At 34.7% G+C, this 19,161-nt stretch overlaps 4 protein-coding genes across 5 annotated transcripts; 3 read left to right on the top strand and 1 right to left on the bottom strand.

Annotated features, from left to right (window-relative positions):
* Window positions 1–3,040: 3,040 nt before the first annotated feature.
* Window positions 3,041–5,699, top strand: LOC126699640 (RPM1 interacting protein 13-like). The gene is made up of 3 exons (XM_050397582.1): window positions 3,041–3,467; window positions 5,178–5,264; window positions 5,351–5,699. The coding sequence occupies exons 1-3, from the start codon at window positions 3,207–3,209 to the stop codon at window positions 5,492–5,494; spliced, it is 492 nt and encodes a 163-aa protein (XP_050253539.1). The 5' UTR covers window positions 3,041–3,206; the 3' UTR covers window positions 5,495–5,699.
* A 229-nt stretch (window positions 5,700–5,928) lies between these two features.
* Window positions 5,929–7,738, top strand: LOC126699639 (RPM1 interacting protein 13-like). Its single transcript, XM_050397581.1, has 3 exons — window positions 5,929–6,927; window positions 7,099–7,185; window positions 7,295–7,738. Exons 1-3 carry the CDS (start codon window positions 6,592–6,594, stop codon window positions 7,448–7,450), a joined length of 579 nt encoding a protein of 192 aa, XP_050253538.1. The 5' UTR covers window positions 5,929–6,591; the 3' UTR covers window positions 7,451–7,738.
* A 4,783-nt stretch (window positions 7,739–12,521) lies between these two features.
* On the top strand, window positions 12,522–14,453 carry LOC126698273 (nascent polypeptide-associated complex subunit alpha-like protein 2). Its single transcript, XM_050395381.1, has 4 exons — window positions 12,522–12,762; window positions 12,853–12,952; window positions 13,678–13,796; window positions 13,881–14,453. The coding sequence occupies exons 1-4, from the start codon at window positions 12,670–12,672 to the stop codon at window positions 14,229–14,231; spliced, it is 663 nt and encodes a 220-aa protein (XP_050251338.1). The 5' UTR covers window positions 12,522–12,669; the 3' UTR covers window positions 14,232–14,453.
* A 668-nt stretch (window positions 14,454–15,121) lies between these two features.
* LOC126698269 (peroxidase 5-like) lies at window positions 15,122–17,456 on the bottom strand. Of its 2 annotated transcripts, none has more exons than XM_050395378.1 (4): window positions 17,200–17,456; window positions 16,145–16,336; window positions 15,909–16,074; window positions 15,122–15,659 (listed from the first exon to the last, which is right to left on the bottom strand). In XM_050395378.1, the coding sequence occupies exons 1-4, from the start codon at window positions 17,410–17,412 to the stop codon at window positions 15,247–15,249; spliced, it is 984 nt and encodes a 327-aa protein (XP_050251335.1). In that variant the 5' UTR covers window positions 17,413–17,456; the 3' UTR covers window positions 15,122–15,246. The 2 variants fall into 2 exon arrangements, with proteins under 2 accessions (XP_050251335.1, XP_050251336.1); XM_050395379.1 differs by having other exon boundaries at window positions 16,207–16,336; window positions 17,200–17,358.
* Between the last annotated feature and the right edge of the window lie 1,705 nt (window positions 17,457–19,161).

Below are 19,161 nucleotides of genomic sequence, written 5' to 3'. Positions count from 1 at the left end.
TCTCATAGGTCCAGCACATAAAGGATTTGATGGAAATAGAGAGAGTGAAGCTTCTTAACCCGGCTGGTCTGCTCGTGCAAAAAGAGAAAAACTAATCCTCTCTCTCTTACTTAAAAAAAAAAAAAAAATTGAGCAAACTCTCTCTCTCTCTCTCTTACTTTGGTCTTGATCATGAGCCTTATTTTTCCAACCAATGTTATAGTCAAGATTATATAATCCAATATCCAGTGTTTGATAAAATACATTTGATTATAAAAAAATACTCCTTCCATTATCCCACTCATAAGTCAAACCCACTTTGAGTTTATGAGTTTGAAACCACAAAACTACAAATCTTTAGTGAAGTTCACTACAATGTCAAAGGTTCTTGTTAAAGAAGGATTCCATTGAGTCTGAGATTATTGAGGTAGGAATACAAGCGGACGTTTATAATTGTTCGCAAGCTTTTCAGAACCGGACCGAATTGGAAGGTCGGACCGTGAAAACCGGGAACTAAGATGAAAACCGATTTTTAAGCCTAAAGAACAGGATTTTTTGTTAATTCCGTGAACCCCTAAAACCGGGGTTGGACCGTACGGTTCTCACCGGTACCGTGCGGTCCAACCCCTTAGCAATTTTAAAAAAAAAAAAAAAACTTAACACAATTTTATTCTACTTAATTAAATTATCCATCTCTTACAAGGAATAAAAAAAATTATAATTAAAATCCTTCAAAGATATTCAACTTTACTTCAAAAATTAATCATAAATTTTAATGTTTTCATGGTTATTATTTTATTTTATTAACTTTCTTATTTAATTATTAAATATATGCTTGAAAATCATTAAATTTCCCTCATATATATAGATATATTGTCAATTTTGCTAGTTTTATAAATTTAATATCTATATTTAGGCTTTAATTAATTATGACATCATCACGATTCAACCCCGATTCGACCTTGGTTCTACCTCAAAAATCTTGAATCTCTCTCTTTTATGGTTCAATGAATGGTCCGGGTCTGAAAACCTTGGCTGTTCGAGTGTTCGTTACATGGTAGATTTTAAAAGGATTTGTTTTGTCCCAACAAGTGGTTTTTATTTTTTGAGAGATTCTCCTTAGGTTTTCCAATTCCTGACTAATCAATCTTTGTGTGACTATCTTTATATAGTTTCAAGTCAATATATATGCTGTTGGATTGTTTTATTTAATTGATGGGTTTAACTGTTAATTTTATTAATTTCACATTATTAAACATGTAGGGGTCTAAATTGAATTTTTTCAATAAGGAAAATTAAGAAAAATAAAATAAAATAAAAGAAGATGTCTCATGTTTTCAAAATCTCAAAAGAAGTTAGTAACTTAGTATAACAGCCAAACTGCTCTACATTTGGTGTTTCTTGGTAATTCCATTAGGGTGAGAATCACCAACACTGTTAAAGAGAGAGAGAGAAAATAATCTAAAATGAATGAGGAGTTCCAATATTTATACTCCTTCGTATTTCTTGGAAAGAGATATATCTTTTTATTTAAAGATGTATCTTATCTAATAACATGATTTTTCGATAAATACTAACTTGAATGTTTGATTAATTACCTGTTATAGATTGGTGAAGCAACAACATGAGTGAATATTCACTATATTATGATGTAATCAAACATGGAACTACCCTAAAGATAAAGAAGAGAAAGTGTGTTTTTTTTCCTATTGTATATATGTATTTTTAGTTTATATTCAATACAATAGTTTGGCCCCAGGTAAAAAATTTTGGTGCCATCATTGCATAATGTACTAGAATTTGTGTGGAAAATGATTCTTTTTGTTTGCTTAAAAATTAAGACCTTATCCCCTCTTTTTTTGTGTGTGTTAAAAATACTTAGTATTCTATAAAAAAAATTTAAAAAAAAAAAAAAAAAACAATGGGGTAATCTTACACTGAAAAATGAGTGTGAGTTAAAGAAATTTAAAACTTATGTTGTGTATGTAAGAGCTAGATCTTTTTGGATATACACCACTGTTAGTTTTGTTAAGACCTTCTTCTCTCTTCTTGTATGTATATGTTAAAAATACTTAGTATTATTAAAAAAAAAAAAAAAAAAAATGGTTCATTTCGTGGTAAAAATTTGGTAGTTAAGAAATCAAAAAGTAAATATACACTTCATTTAAATTGAGTTATTGTTGCATTATTTGGTGGCATAGAATTTTAAATCATATGACACTATTTATATCCTTAGATTCATGGGAACTTAATCTAATAGCCTCCATCTTCATGGTACTTGTTGCACATTGGTTGTGCTCCAAACTTTGATTCTTAGCAGGGAAATTGAGTTCACTAACCTAATTGTTGAATGTGAAGACTTAGCCTTGATCAGGTTGCTATGTCAAGAAGAATTGTGTCTCTCTGAACTGAACTTGGCCTATTAGTAGACGATGAGGCACTTAAATTTACACACTAACACACATCAAGTAGTGCCTTGAGTGTATCTCAAAAAAAATAAAAAATAAAAGTAGTAGTGCCTTGAAGAATGTCCTCATTTTCTTCAATTATTTTATAAATTCTAATATTACAAACAATCGAGGCATCCACTTTCAAACTTTCTTTTTACCTCAAACTCTTCATTCTTTTTTTTTTTTTTTTTTTTTTTAATTTTTTATTTTATGAAAAATATTGGGGACATATAAAATGGTACAACTTACTACGTGACGAGTTATGAATAATAGATATAAAGTTATGTCATTTTATGCGTGCACGTAACATTACCATTTTTTTATTAATCCTTAGCCAAAAGAAAAATCTTGATCAAATTTATATTCCCTTGATAATCTCAATCTTTTATGATGTTGGGAATTAGGATAGATAAGATGGAGATGATAGAATGATAAACTTGAAAAACTATTTTTGTTTTGGGAGAATACTTTTTTTAATGAAGAAAATATGAAAAGTGAGATATTTATTTATATATTTAATATTTCCCCTTTCTTTATGATAGCTAGAAAGTCAAAAAAAAAAACAACCAAAAACAAAACGGCGTCGTTTGCTTCCTCCATTTTCACTTATTATTGTGTTTGATTTGTGGGGAATTCCAACGGTCCACTCCACGAATTCCAAAACCTAAATATTTTCGAAATCCGAGTCGCTCTGCTCACAGTGTTAATAGCAGTAGTAGTCGGTGGCATCGCTCAAATCACAGAAAGGGAATCATTTTCTCGGTTACCAAACAGAAAATGGCAAAAAATGGGATAGAGGTGATTGAGATATCTCCCTCTTCGTCTGATGAGAGATATTCAGAAGAGGAAGAAGATAATGGGACTCCGTTGAGACCCGTGTTTTGCGTCAAAAGAAACACCGATATCAAACGCATTGAAGAGATCGAGGACTGCTTCATATTGGACTTCGATCCCTTTGACTCCATTGATATCTCAAAGCTCTCTGTTAGCAATAGTCCTGTTGATAATGAAGTCTCTGTTGTTGCTGAGAAAGGCCAGGTTTGGATTCTTAATCACACACCCATTTCAATGATTTTCTCTTTTCTGTGATGGGTTTTCTTTTTTTATGCATATTGGGTCTTTTTGGTTTTGGTTGTTAAGGAAATGTAGAACACGAAAAGACCCATTTTTTTGTTGTTATTGATGAAATTGAATGATGGGTTTTTTGTATTTCTTTGCTTGGTGTTATCATGGAATGGCAGCATAGGAGAGTTTGGCTTTCATTTTCTGCGTTCGTTTAAAATATAATTAACTTATCAAACACCCTAAAAGGACAAAAAAATTGTATTAGTGTGGAAGAGTTTGGTTTGAGAGTGAGAGATGTGTACCCATTGAAGTGTGTTAGGTACACTTGGGATAGTGGTTCATCTTATTGTTCATTTGCCCTACTCTTCGTGCAAGTATATGTAACATCTAACATGTCTATAATTATTGTTGTTGTTGTTGTTGTTGAGCTTCGCCATCACACCAATCATGTGATGTTTCATTGGTTTGAGGTCAAGTTTAGTTGGTGGTATGTGGGCTTAAATGAAATTAAATTGTCAACATGGCTTGTGCGATGGAGAAGCTCAACAACTACAATTATAGTAATTGATGCATCTACATAAAGTCCTATTTGGAGTGTTGTGTAAGATGGTTGATGGCAGTGAGACCTACCCCGAAGGCGACACAGAAGATTTTAAGAAGTGATATATCATGGCTGGAAGGATGTTGTGTGTGAGACTATGTAAAGATAAAAATTTTAGGAGTTGAAATTCTAGGTGTCATCGTGTGACTAGGTAACAACTATGTTAAACACTAAGGAGGTGTATCTTTTGTGCAACAGTGCCTGGCACAGGTGCGAGTAAAACCCTGTTGGGATGTTTGGAGGAGGAAGGGTTTGAGGGGATTTGAAAGGGATATCTTACCCCTCCAAACCCCTCATGTTTAATTTCCCTAAATCAGATGAATTTGGAGGGGGAGGGGAGGGGTTCCACTTATATTAAAAAAAATTCAATTGTCAATTTATATCTATTTCTTGTAATTTAGTGGCATTGCCTAGTCTCCTTTATGAGGAGAACCATGGTTCGAATTCCCCTCCTCCACTTGTAAGGGAGGAGAGGGGTTCCACTTATATTAAAAAAAATTCAATTGTCAATTTATATCTATTTCTTGTAATTTAGTGGCATTGCCTGGTCTCCTTTATGAGGAGAACCATGGTTCGAATTCCCCTCCTCCACTTGTAACAATTGAATTAGCAAAAAGTGTTGTAATTGTCAATTTATATGACCATATCTCTCACATCTCCTCCACATACTTAATTTTTGGAATATCTAAACAAAGTACTTAATTTTTAAAATATCCAAACAAAGGGGAGGGATATCTATATTTTAAAAAAACCCAAACAAGGGGAAGGGATAACCATTCCCCTTTCCTCTCCTCTCCTTCCCCTGTTACCCTCTACTCTCTTCTCCTTCCAAACATCCAAACATACTGTAAGATAGAGTGTTTTTTGTGTGCCATCCATGTGGCTCAAAGTTGTGTGCAGGTGAGTCTAAGTGCGTGTGCAAGTGAGTAGGCAAGAGTGCCCTTGATTGGTGTGCTTGTAAAGTAATATAATTAAGGGATGGTGTTTGTTGTTTTAAGCCCACGAGCTGCGTGTGTTTTACTCAAAATCTTTCTGTGAATGTGCTTTACTAAAATGTTTTCATTTTGATTGATGGTAAATAGGTGGCTTGCAGAGATTATCCACATTCAAGGCATCTCTGTATGAAATTCCCTTTTGAGACAACACCTCATGAGCAATACTGCAAGCTGGTAATGGGATTTAAACATTTAAGCAATATGGGATGTATACTTTGTCTCCATTCTATAATAAATTTCAATCTATGGAATTATTGCAGTGTTACTGTTATGTTTGCGATTCATCTGCCCCGTGCAAGTATTGGATGCAGCATGAACAAGCACACTGCCATGCTTCAGAGAAGGTTGGAGATTGGAAGTCCCGGAGAAATTTAAGGAAAAAACTACCAGCTGTTTGGGATTGAAGAAGTTTTTCTTTCTTCGTGCTTTATTGTAGTTAATGGGTTTCTGACTTCTGGTATAGTGGTACATGACAAAAGAAAAAGTAAATTGTTTTGCTTTAATGCTGTCAAATTAATGCTTAGAATTTGATATGTGGGTTCTTTAGATATGTTTCTACTGCAGGAAACCTTTTTCATTTAAAGAGGCATATGTGCTATTATTCCATCATTTTGGGTTGTTTTATATATGAATATATATACATGCTATGATATATGTAAAGGATGGTGAGAGACTGATAGTTGGGTGTAAAATGTTTGAAATTCTATTAGTTAAGGAACTGGAGTCTGATTCCTGGTCTTTTGCAGAAGGTAGGATTTGTGTACCCCTCCCCAAAAAATTGTCAGCATTCAAACCCCTTGCACATGTTGGAAGAGTTCATAAGTTTTTTGGAGATGAGTGGATGAAATTGATTTACTTCCAGTACTTAAAAAAAAAAAAAAGGAATTGAATTCTTGTCCAGATCAATGTCTTATATTATTTTAAACAATGCAGTTCTAAATTAGAAAATTTATTTAAAGTTGTGCCCACTTCCTTTTTAGTGTTAATTCTGAATGAAATGCCTACATCAATGTAGGCCTTCAAGCATGGACTGTAGAGGAGAAATGTTTGTATTTTTAAAGAACTGACTAGATACCCTAATTTTTACCTCTAATTTATAGAACTGGATGCTATTAATGTTTCAGAAGTAAATTTGACTACCAGTGGATTAGTATGTGGGATTTGAAGGAAACAATTTTTTCAGTTAATTATTATTAGTATTATTTTATTTTTAAAATGGGCCAAAAGGGAGGAGTAGATTTTTTCCCCTTTTGAGTAAGCAAAACTTTCATAGAGGAGAGAAGAAAAAGATGAATCAAGACCACATTGGTTAAGCTTATAAAAAAAAAAAAGACTACATTGGTTAATTCGTCAGTACAATATCTTTTTTTGTTTAGGACCCCAACGGTCCACTTATCATTGCCTTTTTAGAAAGTTTTCTTTGCTGTAGTAGTAGTAGTACACTCTCTGCGTCTTGATTCATAGGGACTCAACTGCATGGTAACCAAACAGAAGAAAGAAAATGAGTGAAAATGAGCTTAATATATCACCCTTCTCATCCGAGAAAGAGAGAAAACTTGTTTGTCAGATGAAGTCAATTACTTCTTCAGATGAATCAAGTTATTATGAAGTCGGAGGCATTTCTTCTTCTTCTTCTATTGGGTCTCCAATTAGATCCATATTTTGTCTCAAAGAAAAGGCGGACATGAAGCGCATAGAAGAAATAGAGGACTGTTTCATCTTGGAGTTCGACCCTTACGAGCCCCTCGACGTCTTCAACCTCTCCACGAACAATAATCTTATTGATGGTCATCCTGATGGTGCTAATGATCTCTTTGTTATTGCTGAAAAAGGCCAGGTATGGATTGCACTTTTTTTTTTCACAAACTTGATGTCTGGTTAACTTGCTTTTGTGTTATCAGTGTGTTATATTTACAATCTCAATAAATTAGTATCATTGGAAGTGTTTGTGTTTGTATGTGTGTTTTACTGAGAGGTTTTGATATATAATTTGATTAATGATAAATAGGTGGCTCTTAGAGATTATCCACATTCAAGGCATGCATGTCTCAACTTCCCCTTTCATACAACACCTCATGAGAACTACTGCAAGATGGTGATAGTTTTATTTAACAGCTAATTTAATCAGTGTTTAAGTGCATATAGTTTATACCTGTTATACATAAAGATATACTGATAAATTTTCGAATATTGATGGAATGCAGTGTTATTGTTACGTTTGCGATTCAGCTGCACCATGCAAGTACTGGACAGAGCCTGAACCAGCACATTGCCATGCTTCAGAGCACGTAGAATATTGGGAGTTCCAAAAGAATTTGAGAAGAGGCAACCCACCTTTAATGGCATATGGCAGAGATTAAGTAAATTATTTTGCTATGAGGCTGTCAAATTCTAGCTTTAGAGTTTAATGTTTGGGTCACATATAGCTTTCTGTTTTTTAGAGGTCTTTTCATTTTGAAGAGGAATATGTGTCATCATTGACATATGTAGATATCCTAGTATTTGTAAAGAATGGAGAGAGAGTTGGGATCAAATGAAATTCGTCCATTTTAGTTATAAGTGGAGTGCATTTTGTTTTGTAGTCTGATACAGAAGGTGATGTAACAGCATGAAATTAGTGCATTAAGTAATTTGAAATTTAAAAGCTAGCAGTGACATTTATCTGAAAAGAAAAAGATGGATAGCCTAACCTTTCTAAAAGCAGTTCTTTTTCTGTACCTGTATTTTTCTTAGCCTTTGAACTGAATTATGCTTGTAGAATTAGATTATCTTTCTTTCTCATTAAGTAAATCAATAAGTATTGGCACCTATCATTTTCAGCAACATTTTTTTCACAATTGTTCACATGGTCCGTTATGATTGATGTATAATAAAAGCAGTGTTTGTGGTTGCCCTGAGTGAAAGGATTTTATTTATGAAAAAAACATGATGAAAATTGTTCTGTAACTAACATTATTCTTAGTAAATGCATTCTTTATGTAGATATACTCGCATTTGTAAACTATGAATATCCTTTTGTTTGTGTGGATATGTTTCAAACATCTTGTATTTATCACAATGTGAAGAATTAATAAATATAAGTAATTAGTGCTTTGTCTAATGAGTTATTTGATATACATCACCATTTTCCTATTGCTAAAGATTTCTGTCAAAGGAGATTGTTTGTCTTGTGTAGTGGCCATCAACAACTTAGGGAGGTCATCTAGTTGGAAAATTGCAAGTAGTGTGTGTGGATATATTATTGCATAATTAAACTTAGGATTTTGCTCTGTTCTTTTGGTTGGGTTCCTAGAGATTCTACCCACGTGTTGACTAAATGGGCTCTTTTTAATTCTTTTGTGGGCCGGGCTCCCTCCCCCTAATGCATTTTTTGCAATTTTAGAGGAGAGGAACCTAGTTTTTTTTTTTTTTTTTTTTAACCCTTGTCACCCATGCAATAAAAGTTTTATTTCACAAGAAAAAAAAAAAAGATTTAGGGGATGAATCAATTGGTGTATATGTATTTGAAGATGAAGGTACTGAGAAATTTGCAGATTAATGACCTAATGTTTGTGCAAAAAATTAGAGGACTCTTGGAAGGGTACAAAATCCATTTCAAGCTAGTGTGTGTATATATATATATATACTTTTCAACCAAAAAAAATAAAAAGCTTTCATTGGTCTTACTCAAAAGTCCAAATTATAATAGAAGAGAGTGTCAATAGTCAATACCGAATTCCAGACCAACCCTCGCTTAAAAGCTTAGATGATAACTATCTTAAATTAAAAGCTTAATAAATAAATAAAAAGAGAAAAAAGAACCTGTATTCTTCATCTTAGTTATCTTCTCATAATCTTTGCTTGAAATTTGTTTTTCATCACCAATTTGTAAAAAAACTCATTCCTAAAATTTTAAAAACATTCTAGTTTATATCCTTTTGTCAACTTATTTTGACTTTTATTCTATGTCTTGAACAGAATGCCATTATGGTATATTTATAGCATTAGATAATCTAACATGGACCAATTCGTTTAAAATAAAGATACAACACATGGCACCAAATGATTAGTCACACATTTCTCAAAAAAAAAAAAAATGATTAGTCACACGCAATATTGGATGTTTGAAATTTATTGAAACACACCCCTCCCACTATGTACCCAATCCAAATTGGCACAAAACTATCTCTTTTTTTTTTTCTTTTTTTGATGTGAATACCAAGACTTTTATTCAAACTAAGACAAAAATAATACATCCTGGGACACCACGTTCTCAATACAACCCAGTGTTTCTTCAACCCAAGCATGCAGACCTGACAAGCCTCTAGCGACTTGTGCTAATATGTGGGCAGCTTTATTCCCAGCCCGAGGCACATGACTGAAGCTGACAGCACGGAACTTGAAGAGATGGGACAAAGACCCTGCTATATTATTAGCTATGGTCTAGGGTGGGTCTGTGAGGCGAAGCATAGCATTTACCACTATTAGAGAATCACTCTCAAAGATGCACTCTCGAATCCCCATATCCCATGCGAAATTAACGGCTTCCTCCATTGCTTTAGCTTCCACCTCAAGAGCGCCCAGAGGAGCTTTCAGCTTCTTGCTTACTGCCGCCACCACCGCACCGAAGTGGTCCCGTATCACAACCCCCACACCGGCCTCCTTTTGCTGGGCAAATACCGCACCATCCATGTTAGCTTTGAACCATGGAGGTTTGGGAAGTTGCCATGTTGCTTCCGTTGACTCCTTGTAGGGCCTAGTGGAATGATTAGCCATTAAATAATCCTCCAAATAGCTTTCTGTCCACTTAGCAAGAACAGCTGCTGGCTTCCTATTCTTTTCGTGACGTACCTCATTCCGGTTTGTCCAAATACCCCATGCCGTCATGACCATCAATCCAATATCTTCCTCCGTCCACTGATTCACGTTTCGAGCATACCACACCAAGTCTAGGAACTCGGGACATTTGTCCATGACCTTGTCTGTGTCCAAACCCACCTCCTTCCATACTTCCTTCGCACGGTGACAGTGCCAGAGCACGTGACTTGTTGTCTCCTCAAAATTGCCACATACCTCACAGATGCTATCCGGTGTTATCTTTCGACGAAAAAGGTTGGTTTTCGTGGGCAGAATATTTCTGCAAGCACACCACGTGAAACTTCGAATTTTATTAGGGACCCTTAGTCGCAAAATAAACCTCCAGAACTTCTTCATGCACGTAGCATTTGAGCTTTCTTGAACTCCATGGTCAGTTCTCTCCTCCAATGCAAGCCTATATGCCGATTTTACCGTGAATTTCCGCGATGAAGTGAGGGCCCAGATGAGACGGTCCTCAGGTAAAGTCGGACTGAGTGCTATGGTGAGGACAGACTCAACATCCTTGGGGATGAGAGTGCTTTGGAGAGCATCAAAATCCCACTCTCCTCTCTGGCCATCAATCAACGTTGCCACTAGTAAGTCATTCCCCACAGTTGGGCAAGGCTGACCACTTTGTAAGTGGATGACAATGGAAGCCAACGGTCTCCCCAGATATGAACTTTTGCTCCATTTCCTATCCACTAGCGACTACCTTTCCGGACAATCTGTTGTGCAGCGAATATGCTTCTCCAGGCATACGACGGTTTAGTGCCCAAGGTGGTTGAGAGAAAATCTCTATCTGGAAAGTATTTGGCTTGGAAGACTCTGTAAAATAAGGACCCGGTGCATGTTTGAAGCCGCCACCCTTGTTTGGCAAGTAATGCTAAGTTAAAAGCCTTGAGGTCTCTAAAACCCATACCACCCGCCTCCTTCGGTGTGCACATCTTCTCCCAACTAAGCCAAGCCATTTTGTCCGCCCCATTGTTTTGTCCCCACCAGAATTTGGGAACCATGCCAGCAAGCTCATCACACAAGGAGTCCGGGAGTTTAAAGCGACTCATTGTGTAAGAGGGAATTACTTGGCCTACTGCTTTTATTAGTATCTCCTTACCTGCATTCGATAAGAGCTTTTCCTTCCACCCTGATAATTGGCACAAAACTATCTCTTAGTTATGGAAAACCTCCAAAACCTTAGTGATGGTCTTAGAAGACGATATATATATGCATACTTTACGCCACTGAATAAAGGTGCTGTTATGTTAGAATTCTCACATGATTGCCTTTTCCTTCTGTGAAGTAAAAACAAAATGTTCACACAAAAACAAAAATGCATATGAATTTGGGGTTTTCATTTAGTATTTGGCGGGTTTTCTCTGAGCCCTAATTTGAGATTTAAGGATTGTTTTTTGTCAATCTGAGTTGACAGTCTAGATGGAGAGGGGTGTTTTTGTCAATTTATAAAGTTAGCCGTGCGTATAATCAATCATTTGGTGCCACGTGTTATTTCCTTTTTTGTATTTTTTTAATGATATTGGTCCTTGTTAATTATCTAATGATAAAAATATATGATCTTAGTATTTTATTTATTTTATTTTTTTTATGATACATTAGAGCACTAGTATCCAAAGATGCAAAAAAATGTCTATTTTATATTTTCAAAACCTATTTTATCTATTTTATCAACTCATTTTACAACTCACACAACATCTTAGTTTTTATTTTTACATATAACTCATTAAAATAATATAAACTATTACATCCAATAATATAAACAACTCATTTCTCTCTCTTCTTTCCCATCTTTTTCTTCCCTTTTTTTTCCTCTCTTCTTCTCTCTCCATCAAATCTACACTACCAGCTAGAGAGAAAGTGAATTAAATAAGTATATTTATGTTTACATCTCAACTACAGTAGGTTGTAAATTTACAACCTTACTGTAGCTGGGTGGGAAAAAGTTTTGGATTTACCAACCCGGATGTTGGTGGTTTTGGACATATGAGGAGCTAAAATAGCCACTTGGGGGGTTTTACACCCTCCACTGCTAATGCTCTTATACATAAGATAAAAAGTTAACATGAGATGATGAAAAGATATATGGTGGAATGTTTTCAAAGTTTATGTAAAAAAAAAAAAAGGTAAAATACAGTTAGTAGCTCTAAGTTTTGCCCTAATTTCATCTAAGTCCAGACTTTTCAAAAGTCAAAACTGACAAACTTGATTCCTAAGTTGATAAATCCAATTTAAACCTTATATCATTACTCATTTTTCTTATTTTTCATAGTGATTAGGAACTAAGTTGGTCAATTTTGAAAAATTTTGAATCTCACTAGCATTAACCTAAAGTTCAAGATTGCTAACTGTATTTTACCAAAATTTTTTTTAAAAAAAAAATTTTGTGGATAAAAAATGAACCTCTTACAAAAGTTTAAGGACAAAATATATATATATTTTTATATTATATGTTAATGTATTTATTTATTTATATATGGATCCTTTACTTATGGGCTCCTCACATTCAAAATGGACTCAAAGTTGGCCCAATTCATGAGAAAACCCTTATCTTATTTCACACACAGTCCCCCGCACACAAAACAAAAGCCTCAGCTTATTATTCACAGAGACAAAAGAAGGCTATCACCTATTGATACCTCAGTCCCTCAATTTTCTCTCGCCTCCTCATCTTCTTCTTCCAAGCACCAAAAGATAAAGACCAAACCCCTAAAAATCAAAGTGCTTCAAAGCCATGTCACCAGGACCAGTTGTTGAGGCCGCCGAGCCCGAGACCTTGCTCCAGACCCCAACCACCGACGAGCCCCAGAAGACTCTTGAACCCCAGGTAACCCATTCTTCACTCTATGCTTCATTTAGTTTCTGGGTCTTTTTGCTTTTTGGGCTTTGAGTTTTGTGTATGTGTGTGTCTTAGCAGAACGACGAGGTTGTTGTTGAGGATGTGAAGGACGAGGATGACGAGGATGATGACGATGACGACGACGACGACGAGGATGACAAGGAAGATGGGGCACAAGGTTTGTCAATTTTTTGTTTTCATTTTTATTTACTGTGTTTTTTTTATGGGTTTTTTCTTTGTTTGTGTTTTAGGGTTTTATGATATTTACTTGTTTGATATGAGTGATTTTGTGTAGTTGGGGTGTTGGGATTATTTTTTTGAGCAAGTGGGGTTTGGTTTATTGGGTAAAGGTTTTGACTTTTGAATTGGGGTTTGGGGCATTTTTTAATTGAAGATTTTGGGGTATATGTTTTAGTCATTTTAAGTGGAAATGTACTGATTGAGAAAATGTAGGAATAAAGGAAGGATTTTTATTGGTATCTAGGAGGACTGAGCAAAGTAAAAATGGAAAGAATATAAATTGTTTGGTTGAGTTGGTCATACTTTAAGCAATGGCAAAAGAAAGGATTGTTTGTGTGAGATAATTCTGTTCATTTGCTAGAAAGTATAAAAGAGTGGGTTGCATAGTATTCTTGTTCTTTGTTATTTTTTAAGTACATATTGTAGAAAATTTGACTTTTGAAGTAATGGAAGAGACTTAATGTTTGATTGTTGTAGTTGTTATTGTTTGGTACAGCGAGATACAACTGCTTCCTAAATGATAATGAATTGATTTTATTTGGTTTCATTAATCAACTATGATATTTATCCATGTGTTGCTTGAAAGCCAGGGTTTATTTGGCTGTTTAATTATATGACTATTTTCTATATTGTCCAAGATTTTGATTGGAGAATGAGTTGCAGGTGGGAATGAGAGTTCTAAGCAGAGTAGAAGTGAGAAAAAGAGTCGCAAGGCCATGTTGAAGCTCGGCATGAAACCTGTTACTGGTGTTAGCAGGGTCACCATCAAGAGAACCAAAAATGTAAGCTGTTATCTTGTTCTCGTTTGATGTAATCAACTGTGTACATGATGGATGGAAATTCACCATAGTTTTCTTGTTATTCAGATACTGTTTTTCATCTCAAAACCTGATGTCTTTAAAAGCCCACATTCTGAGACCTACGTCATATTTGGGGAGGCAAAGATAGAGGACTTGAGCTCACAATTGCAGACACAGGCTGCCCAGCAGTTCAGGATGCCTGACATGGGATCTATTATGGCAAAATCAGACGTTTCTCCTTCAGCTGCTGGGGTGCAGGCTGATGAGGAAGAGGAAGAGGTGGATGAAACTGGCGTGGAGCCTCGGGACATTGATTTGGTCATGACACAGGCAAGTGTGTCAAGGAGCAAAGCTGTCAAGGCTCTCAAGACTCACAGTGGGGACATTGTCAGTGCTATCATGGAGCTCACCACTTAGATATGCTCCATAGTCTATCCTGCAGTATTTCTTTTTGATGATTTTTGAAACTTATTTCATCATTTAGTTATTGTAGTCTATTTGGCTCACATCTATCTGGTGGTTAGGTTACCTTTCTCTTTTTGTTGGACTTGAGAGTCTCAGACAGTTTTCAGTCACAGTGAGGTTGTCTTCCCGATGAGTTATTCTACTCATGAGTAATTAAGGTTTTCATTACTGGTTTTTTTGGTTGCTTGAAAGGCTGCAACTTAATTAATTGGGTTATGGATTCCTTAACAAAATTACTCTTTCTACAAGAGCTTGTAAGAATTGTCTGCTAGAATTGCTTAGAATGTCTGAAAGGATGTGTTTAAAGACTCCTTACATAACATCTTAGAATTAAACTCTAAGTGATTATCAGACTTTTGAATTTGAGCTCTATTTTTTGTAATATTTTTCTGGGGCAGTTGGGTTACTGAACTAGATCTAAAATGTAGGGAGTAGTGCGGTTTATGCTATCTTGACTGCAATGGTTTGACAGGTTTGGTATACTTGCTAGGTTTTAGCCACTTGGTAAAATAACTCGAATGTCCAGACTTTAAACATTAAATTCTCGTTGGTTTCCATTCTTTTTATTTTAAGTGTTTTGTTTAATAATTCAATAGTTGAGGTGGGGAGATTTGAATAGGGGATGTCTTTCTTGGTAACTGGGTTGTAACTTATAAGCCTTGTATAGCCTGTTTTGGTTTTAATTGGGCCTTTTGGCTACCAAGCAAAATGTCATGTATGTGGCGCGGCTTTGTGAAAGTTGGGCTGGTGTCCATGGAGTAGCTTCTCTCTAGCTGATAAGAGGTTCCCCTAAATCCTAAATATCAATCAGTTCTCTTTATTGTAATCAACGAGGCAGTAACTAATCCAAAATAAGAGCATCAAAAACTTGAATAATTATTGCTTGCCTTGTGATTATACTGATTACAGGCACAATATGCATCTAGCTTTTAGCTTAAAGATTACTAAGCTTCCCTCTCCGCTCTCTCTAGCTATTTATCACCCGACAATTTGAACGTATCTCACCAGCATCACCCGTTAAGACATCAAGTTGACTCATCTTCAACATTGCAGCAGCAAATTTGCTCCTCCAAAGATTGGGGTTCCTGGCATTTTGATTCACTTGGATTGCTGTTGCTGCGTTTGTCATGAGTGTTTGGTCTGATGTGAACAGTCCACGGTTAGCTAGAACATTCTTGTAGTAGCCTGCATCACGGAAGCTAGGGCAATCAGTGTTCATTGGAACCACCAAATTAGGATTTTTGCTGCCTTGTGGACACCTCTGCTTCAACTGAGTCGCATATGTAGAATCTAAACTTGGGTCCTGACTTGTGGTTCCATTGAAATTGTACAATCTTTCAGTGAAAGAAGTGCAATGAGAGCGGCCAATGGTGTGTGCTCCTGTTAGCACATTTTATGTTAGGAAAGTGCTATATTTACTACAAAATAAACTGATGTTGTACTAATATGATTGGTATTACTCTTTTGTGATTAGTGATCGTCAGTTCTACAGTAAAATTTAGTGTCCCTAACTTTAGTCTTTATGTTATTTAGTAGTTTCTTCTTCAAAATTTCTCAATAATATTGACTATTGAGTTGGTGGTAAATGGATTTGGATAGTTTTACAAGATAGTAGTGTGAAGTTCTTACCAGTAAGGGTGACCATTTCTTCTTGTGTGAAACCCTTCTTTGCAAAGGCTTGAGTGAGTTGGTCAACATTCAATGTAGGGGGAGGTAAGTTAGTAAATGTCTCATTAACTAGAGAAATTCTGCCATCTCTTCGTCCAGCAGGAACCTCATAGCCAAACCCTCCAGCCTGCATGAAGAAAATAAGAAAAACTTGCCTAAAATGTTTCAATAATGTAAGCAGGTTAGGTATCTCTTACTATCATTATGCTATCCCTGGCTGCAAATGCGACTATATCCGCACAGGAAACAACACCCTTACATATGGCTTCAAGTCTAGCCTTGGCTCTATCGATGACTTCAAACCCTCGTAGACTGGGATCATTTGCTGGAGAATCTTGCTCTGCTGAGTTTCCTGGAGTGGAGTCAATGAGTACTGATGCATCACAACCCTGAAAGTTATACATGTTAGTTACTCTTGTCAAATTGCTCAATATTTGACCCACCACATTTGAGAATATAAATTGGCACCATCACCTGCTAGGTACTACTCAGCTCCTCTATGTTACCCACCAGAAGTTCTTTATTTTGATGGATTAAAATTTGATGCTTTATACCCCATAGATGGTTTGAACTGTACATGAACAATTATCAATTTAGCTCGAATGGTTACTAGCCTCTTTGAGCCATTCCACGTTTCATGGTTCCAATTAAATTTTGCAAATATATCTAATCTCACGTTATTTCATTTCATGATTAAAATTAAATATTAGATATAGAGATGTATCTAGTGTAACATAATTTGAAATTTTAATTATTGTCCCCATAGCATTATATACAAGAAATTAAATCTTAAGGAACAACATTTTTTGCAATTGCTGACACGGTTTGTTGTAATTGGAATAACATCACTTTCATTTGGGTTTATCACTGATTATTATGGACCAATCAACAATAAACCATATCAACAATGTGAAAAATATTGTGTCCCTTAACTCTCTCCACTTCACTTTAAATATTGAGGGTCACTCATGGATCAAATTAAGCTCTAATTGTCATTGATTGGAAATGAACATGCTTACTAAGTTACTATACTTAAAATGGAGTGTCCAAGAGCCTTATAACTCAATTAACACATATTAGTGTTTCCAACAAAAGCGTCTAATGTTCAAATCTCCCTCCTCAACTATCGAATCATCAAAAAAAAAATAAAAGTATGCTGTGATTGGTGAGAGAGAGAGAGAGAGAGAGAGAGAGAGAGAGAGAGAGAGAGAGAGGAAAACAAGTGATTAGCTGCATTAGCACATTTGCTTACTCTAACAAAGCAGTCATGGAGGTGTAGTCTCACAAGACCAGCAGCCACTCCCTCGTCCCTACTGATGCCTTTTCTTACCTCCTCTTTAACTATGGTGTCAGCTAAGTTACATAAATTTCTATAAAAGCCTACTTGAAGCTGAGAACGCACACTTTGACATAACAGAACCACAGTCAAAGTTATAAATGCACAAGTTAGCTTCCTTGCACTCATTTTGTTTAGAAGCTAGTAAGACCTGAAGGCATATTAACAACGTTATGTATAAACTATATATAGTTGGCAAAGCAGTACTTCGTGGTCTTATTGTACAGACTAAAATATGCGTCCGCATAAAAAAAAAAAAAAAAAAAAAAAAAAAAAAAGCGTCCAGTGCCATGCGATAAAGCAAAATGAAAGGTACAAGTATAGTGGGTCTTGACGAAAATCGCACTATTTATCTATATAAACTATATAATACTAAAAGCTAAAGTGTAGAATTTAATATTGTTACGCTCATGTTAAGCTACGTCAACAGTCATGTCATTTACATTATAATTTTTTGTATTTGTCCAACAATTTAAAAATAATTTTTATCAATTTAAAAATACTAAAAAATATAAAATAAATCCCACCCCTATCTCTACCATAAAACCCACTTCTGATCTATATCTCTCTCATAACTCCTCATCTTCCTCTTCTCAAAAAAGAAAAAAAAAAAAAAAATCATCTTCCCACCAAACAAATTGCTAATGTTTCTCCTATTAATGACTTCACCATTAAATCTCAATTGCCTTAAATTCAACAATCAATCCTCTCTCTTTCTCTCTCTCTTTTTGACTTATTATCTCCTTATCTCCACCATAAAGCCCACTTCTTATCTATATCTCTCTCTCAACTCATTATCTTCCTCTTCTCAAAAAAAAAGAAAAAAAAAAAAGAAAAACACATCATCTTCCCACCAAACAAATTGCTAATGTTCCTCCTATTAATGACTTCACCATTAAATCTCAATTGCCTTAAATTCAATAATCATTCCTCTCTCTCTCTTTTTGACTTATTATCTCTTTATTTTATGGTTTGTGCTAGATTTTTTTTTTACAATGTTGTAATACAGTGTTTTTTTTTTTTTTTTTTTTTTTTTTTTTTTTTTTTCACTTTTCAATTTTTAGTCTTTTTCTTTATATTCATGTTTACAATTTTTCTATACATAATTGCATTTTAACCATTAAAATTGTTTGTCTAAAAAATTGGAATGCATTTTATTGATTCAGTACATGTGAAACAATTAAGCTTTTTTTCTTTTTTTTTTTTTTTTTGGTTTGGTAATGTTTTGTTTTATATTGTCTGCTACTATGCCTGGATTCTATAGATAAAAAATAAAGAGTATAATTTTAATCTATATAATACTAAAAGTTGAAGCGTAGCATTTAATGTTGCTACGCTTATGTTGAGCCACGTCAGTAGCCATGTCATTTCCATCATTTTTTTAAAATTTTTTATTTGTCCAACAATTTAAAAGTAATTTCTATCAATTTAAAAATACTAAAAAATATAAAATAAATCCCACCCTTATCTCCACCATAAGCCCCACTTCTTATCTATATCTCTCTCTCAACTCATCATCTTCCTTTTCTCAAAAAAAAAAAAAAAAAAAAAAAAAAACACATCATCTTTCCACCAAATAAATTGCTAATGTTTCTCTTATTAATGACTTCACCATTAAATCTCAATTGCTTCAAATTCAACAATCAATCCTCTCTCTCTCTCTCTCTCTCTTATTATCTCCTTATTTTATGTTTGTGCTAGAATTTTTTTTTACGATGTTGTAATACTTTTTTTTTTTTTTTTTTTTTACACTTTTCAAATTTTAGTCTTTTTCTTTCTATTCATGTTTACAATTTTTCTATACATAATTGCATTTTAACCATTAAAATTGTTTGTCTTAAAAATTGGAATGCATTTTATTGATTTAGTACATGTGAA

The sequence above is a fragment of the Quercus robur genome, chromosome 9 (assembly GCF_932294415.1).
Source record: "Quercus robur chromosome 9, dhQueRobu3.1, whole genome shotgun sequence".
NCBI lineage: Eukaryota > Viridiplantae > Streptophyta > Magnoliopsida > Fagales > Fagaceae > Quercus > Quercus robur.
Note: the sequence above shows the minus strand (reverse complement) of the source record. Positions and strands in the feature narration are given on the sequence as shown.